The sequence below is a fragment of the Austrofundulus limnaeus genome, unplaced genomic scaffold, assembly GCF_001266775.1.
Source record: "Austrofundulus limnaeus strain Quisiro unplaced genomic scaffold, Austrofundulus_limnaeus-1.0 Scaffold2, whole genome shotgun sequence".
In the NCBI taxonomy this organism is placed as follows: domain Eukaryota; kingdom Metazoa; phylum Chordata; class Actinopteri; order Cyprinodontiformes; family Rivulidae; genus Austrofundulus; species Austrofundulus limnaeus.
Window position 1 is genome coordinate 9,442,728 of NW_013952404.1, and position 5,879 is coordinate 9,448,606.

At 38.9% G+C, this 5,879-nt stretch overlaps 2 protein-coding genes across 4 annotated transcripts in view; both read left to right on the forward strand.

Annotated features, from left to right (window-relative positions):
• The window catches only part of iqcc (IQ motif containing C), a gene marked incomplete in the record, with an annotated part of 2,722 nt that extends 1,655 nt beyond the window's left edge, over positions 1-1,067 (forward strand). The window contains 1 exon segment of the mRNA XM_014015257.1: positions 840-1,067. Coding sequence (XP_013870711.1) covers positions 840-875 — 36 coding nt within the window.
• Positions 1,068-1,520: 453 nt separating this feature from the next.
• dcdc2b (doublecortin domain containing 2B) overlaps positions 1,521-5,879 on the forward strand; it is an 8,412-nt gene continuing 4,053 nt past the window's right edge. The window contains exons 1-4 of one of the 3 annotated variants that reach the window (XM_014015228.1): positions 1,522-1,742; positions 1,877-2,160; positions 3,050-3,101; positions 5,239-5,312. In XM_014015228.1, coding sequence (XP_013870682.1) covers positions 1,877-2,160; positions 3,050-3,101; positions 5,239-5,312 — 410 coding nt within the window. In that variant the 5' untranslated portion in view covers positions 1,522-1,742. Of the gene's footprint in view, positions 2,161-3,049; positions 3,102-5,238; positions 5,313-5,879 lie in introns of all 3 variants that reach the window. The other 2 variants (XM_014015222.1, XM_014015239.1) reach the window with 2 other exon arrangements.

The window sequence follows — 5,879 nt, forward strand, 5'->3', positions numbered from 1 at the left end:
GCAGCAGTTTAAAGAGAAAAACAAAGTTAGAAAAAAAAAACAATGCGTCAACGATTTTGTCGACAGTAATTGTGACTAGTCGACTAATCGTGGCAGCCCTACATATTGATTTCCCACTTTTTAGCTTCGTGTTTCTGTTTGGGGAGGGGAGACGGTTGGTTGAGCGGCATTTGTTTGATCATGATAGTGGTATTGATGCTGCTCAGCCAGGAATAACTGAAGTAGGGAGTCATGTCAGAGGTCTGGTTGTTTATTTACTGTATCAAAAAAAAAGACACAAGTGTGTTTGTGCGTGTATGTTTAATATAATTTGTGTGTTTGTGTAATATCGGTAAATATCAGTTATCGGCTATAACAGCAATAATTTTATCAGATATCGATATTGGCTGAAATTTTCATATCAGTCATTCCTACTTGAAAGTAATCTTACAAATGATTAACTTACTGAGTCAACCCCATTCAAGATTACCACCCCAGCAAAATCAACCTCAGCCAACACTGAAATGGATTTAAATCAGTCAATTGTACAGATATTGAGCTAAAATTTGYTGTGGTCGTAGCTGAAAGTCATCCCCAACTCATACTCTGAGCACTATTGTATCTTGTGAGATCTCACAGTATTATGTAAAATGGTACATGATCTACAAAGTTTGACTAAAACAGGTGTAACACCAACCTACTTCTCACCATTACATAACTTTAGTTTAAAAGGTCTTGCATGAAAAGCAAAAAGTTGCATCAGATTTTGTACATAACTGTAAGAAGATACTCATAAACACCTTCAGTGTCAGTAAACTGCTGTGAAACAGGATCACTGGTGTCTTTCTTCTCCTCTACAGTACTTAACACTGAGGAATAGACTGAGTGTGTCCTGAAGACAGACGTAAGCTGGATTAATGTGAAACTTTCTTCTTTCGGTTGAACTCACACAAGTGACATCTCTACAGACCAGTTCATCTAATAAATATTTATTTTCAAGTATCATGTAATATATAAAAGTGTGCATTTGTAAAATTTCTGCGTGATTTTAAATATGAAAATGAATAAATTTAATTTACCTTCAAAGATGCCTGTGCAGTGTCTGTTTTAGTGTTTTTACAGATTTATRTTCTTTAAAGTACAAATGACAGAAAAGTGGTTCATTCAGTCGATGTTAGACTTGATGTTTGGTTTTAAACACATTTTCTGTTGTGTCTCAGAGGCTCAGATTTCCTGCCAGCATCACAAAGAAGGAGCTATCACACATTGCTCAAGGATCCTCACAAACACTCACATGATGGTCTCTGATTACACTTGTTTTTGTAGTTGCACAGCCTCGGAGAGAAGCTTTTAAAGGTCGAAAGAGCTACATAAATCACATTTTTATGTCGCTAATAAAACTGTATAAGTAGAAGAACTTGACGCGGGTTTGGGTGAAAGCTCTGTCTAGTCACTTTAATGTGCGTAACTTATTTTAGATCATTTTTGAAAACAGAAAACAGGGGTTATCTTATTGATTCAGCTTACAGCACAGAGACCCACCCATCCCTCCCCCCCTCCTCTCCTCTGTCAGTCTCTTTTGTTGTGTTTTCTGCCGATGGTTTGGCTCACAGAGCCAGTCATTGCTGGCCCTGCTGCCATAGCAACCAGGAAATACTCACCGCCGTCAAAGTAGTAGTGTCCGTGTGAGGGGAGGCACAGCAGAACCTAGACAACGCAACAGCAGACGGGACTGATTTTCACCTCTGGCTCCTCATCCTCCGGTGAGTTTATGAGTGACTGAGCTGTGTTTATGTTTGTAAGGCTGTGTTGATCGTAAAGATGTGTCTCTGTAGAAACAATGTGGTACAGTTCAGTGTGTGAGGACTTATAGTTTATTTTTTTAATATGCCCCGAGATGGCCGCCAGCACCGCAGCTACATGTCACCTACCACCGGTGAAGAGCGTGGTGGTGTACAGGAATGGAGACCCCTTCTACAGCGGGCGGAGGTTTGTGGTGAACCAGCGTCAGGTGGCAACCATGGAGGCATTTCTGAACGAAGTGACCAGGAACATCGGGGCTCCGCTCGCCGTCAGGACCCTGTACACCCCCAGGCAGGGCCACAAGGTCACAGACCTGCAGGACCTGAAGACAGGAGCTCAGTATGTCGCTGCTGGCTTTGAGAGGTTCAAGAAACTGGAGTGAGTACCATTTGTGAGTTATCATATCGAAATGAGGATTGAGTCAAATTTGTTCAAAATGGCCAAACTACATTTTCAGATTCCTGCTTTAAAAGCTACATTTTGATACCTGGATCCTCCTGATATCATAAGTGGATCCAGAGATTTTATTGGTCTTGTTGGTTATGATAATACATTACTGTTTGGTCTGAATCCTAATTTTATGTAAATTTATTGAGTAATTTTTGATGTTAATATAAAGAGGAAACCTCAAATAGTATTTGTATATTAAGATTTCCCAGTTGGAAAGAAATGAAAACATTGTTAGCTCACATTTTTCCTCAAAATCAGGTTTTTTTGTTGTTACTGCTAAAAGAAATGCTTCAAAAATGTTTTTTATGAACATATTTCAGACACTTCATTCAAATCTTACATTGATAAGGCATTAATTCATTATGTTTTGACAAAATGCAATTTTTGCACACGTTTAAATCAAAACCATAAATGTGCCTATTTTTATACATTCCGCTTTTGGACTTAATCCTCACTTCGATGTGACGGGTCACATTTATTGGGCTAACTATCACAGTCAAACTTATTCCACCAAATGGACAGGGATCTGTATTTGGGAATGTGTCCTGGTTGCAGTGCAAGAGAAGGAAAAGTTATTAAGAAGTGAGAGAACAGTGGGAGAAATGGGTTTTGTTCTGCCAGTACAAAACCTTTAGCCAGYGGGGATTTTATCTAAAAAGGTGTTGTGTCAGGTGACTTCCAAGCTTGTCTCATGACTTATTGTGATAGTCTACAGTTAATGGCATAAATGATTGTGTTATTTGAAAAAAAAATACTGTAGATGTCAAGCCTTTTTTTTTTTTTTCATTTTAATCATCCCTGCTGTCTTCTCATACAGCTACCTAAATGTAGGAGCAAAGAAGCAACCTGTGATTCGCAGTGAAACTCAGGTAGGCTCTTTAGAGCGATAATGCTTTGGTTTGTGTCTGTACATGCTGTTTATTTGCAGCAAAATATCTCATGAACCATTTGGMTGGATTTGAATGGTGCTCTCGTAAAGGAAATCATCTGATATATGGTGTTAGTTAAATGAATTATCTTTAAGTGCTTACGTCATTCAAGATGGCCGCCACAGCCAACTGACAATACAAAATGATGTCTGAACTAAGTCAGTGTTGCAGATGTTGAGCMAAAATTGGCAATGGTGGTACCCAAAAGTTATCTGATGGTGCAGGACCTGTGTTTTGAAACTTTGCCTGTAACCATAGTGTTCAACTGTGTATGTCTTAGGGTTGGGCAAAATCGTATCGTCTGCAATTAATCGTCAGAAAAACATTAATCGATTACTTTTTGGCACTTGACGATTAATACGATTAATGCCACCATCAGTCCACTCGGTGCTCCTCTCCGCTTCAAATATCACAAACGTTAAAAAGAAAAAGTTCTGTAATTAATTCACATTATCAACACAATTTAAAAGTTGATGTAAAGCCTGAAGTCTGTAATTTTGACACAATTTGGAACCGATTTTTACGAAGAGCAAATCTTTCCCACTAAAATGGTCATTTGACTAGGGCATGCAGTGGTCCAGGGACTCCAGGGGATTAATCYTCATCGGCTAAATACCACAATTAATCGTGATTAATWTTTTTGCCAATATTGCCCAACCCTAGTATGTCTGTTTGCAAAATATCTCTTGAACCTCTGAATGGGTTTTAATYAAACTCTACAACTGATRACCTTTTAGAGCCYTCACAKTTCAAGGCGGCCACRGCAGCTAATTAACCTTTGCTAACACAGAATGGCTATCATTTGATCAAACTTATATATTTGGAGCTAAAATTTGGTCTGGTAGTAGCTGASAGATTACATATTACATCAMTAAAAGATCTGGCTAAAAATGGCTATGAATTTGTTTCTAATCATGAAAAGATGATTTTAAATTAAAAAACTCTCATCTGAAAGGTGGCGGGCGCTATACATCCCCCCGAGATATTGTAGGGTTTATTTTCTAATGTGGCCATTTTCCCCTCCAATGACACAGTCCATCATTTATTAATCGGACTTTAGCTGAGAGGAATGCACCACCAGGTTACACAGTGATTTGTTTTGAACCCCTGCCAAGTCAAGGATGGAAATAAGTGCAGTATTTCTRATTGTTGTGACAGGCTCAGATTTGCCTCATTGTGGTGGCCCGTTATGTTGGAATCAGGTTTAAATGAATGTTCTGTCCTTACCGACTTGATGATGTCACTGGTTTACCTGCAAATAACTGGGAATGAGGAATCATCACGGCGTCTGTCATCCGTGCCCTTTAAGTAGCTTAACTATACCGAGGTCCCTGCACATGTTCTCTCGTTTTCCTTCACATCAGGAAAAATAAAAGTTCTGAGTTAAATGTGATCGTCAGTGTTTTTTTGTGACTCAGCACTTTGCTGTAATCTGAAAAACCAGCTGGATTTACTGATGAAGATGATGAGTCGAACAGAGAGAGTCATCCTGACAGGGACTCGCTGTGAATTCTGACCACCTAAAGATTGTTCTTGTTTTGAGAAAGGAAAAAACAAAGACGAAACAAGAAACATTGAAGAATTATTTAAAAATTATTTTAAAAGTATTTTTGTTTTTTTGTTTTTAGCTGGAGTCTTTTGGTTTTAAAGTCTCAGATGCTTGTGTTTGTGGTTGCTGTGGAACAGTGCAGGATGGGTGCCTGTTTGTGTGTGTTTGTGTTTTTTAATCCCGCTGGTAAAAAAGTTAAGTTTCCACACAGCTCCATCAGGGCCTTGTACATGTCCCAGCAAGCTTAACATCACAGCTTCTGTTGTGAATTAATTAAACGTGAGGCACKGCTCACAAAAACACCTTTGTTCTGACATGGCTGACTTTGTCCAGCTGCTGATTGCATTTTTACAGCACAACATGTAGAGAGCTATAATAGGATGTGTTATAAGGATACATTTGGTTAAGTGAGTTTCCTGGCGTGGGTGTGTGTGTAATTGGTGTGCAGAAAGGACGTGAATTTATCAATACTGATGATAAAATGACAAGACTGCGATGCTTTGCATTTGATTTTCTAAATGTTCCCAGCAGGCAAAAATCATCCAGAGGCCAAGCGTTTCAGCCAAGTGGAGGAAGTTTATCCCCGTACCTTGTATTATACAGTAAGTACACACATAAATACACACATAAATACCGTATATTATTGTCTAACAATCCAAGCAAGAGCAAAAGAGGAACTGAAGTACTGTATCTGCGTTGTTCCGCATTGAAGTTTTTCCGTCCTGTGACYGTGACTGCATTATTGCCCYCCATTAAAAGGTGYAATAATTGWTGGAGTCAACTTTGTCTGTTAGCAAAATATCCCATGAGCTAGTGTTGTAGTCAAGACCACCTACCCGAGACCAAGACCAAGACTTTTAGGGCCTGGACCAAGTTGAGACCAAAACTAAGGGAGGGCAAGGCCAAGTCAAGACCAAGACCAGAAAAAAACCAAAACTAGTGTCCTAAAAGATGTTGTGTTCAAAAAAAGTTTCTGCGCTGCTAGATGGCCATAAACCCCTCTGTCAAACTCCAATGGACTGCTCTGGGTTTGGATTTGAATCAGTATGTTTTAAATCCAATGAAAGCAAAGATGTTAAAGGGGCAATATTATGTGTTTCTCAGGCATATATTTAAATACTATACCATAATAAAGTGTCTATGTCACCTTTAGTTTTTATTAAAATGCC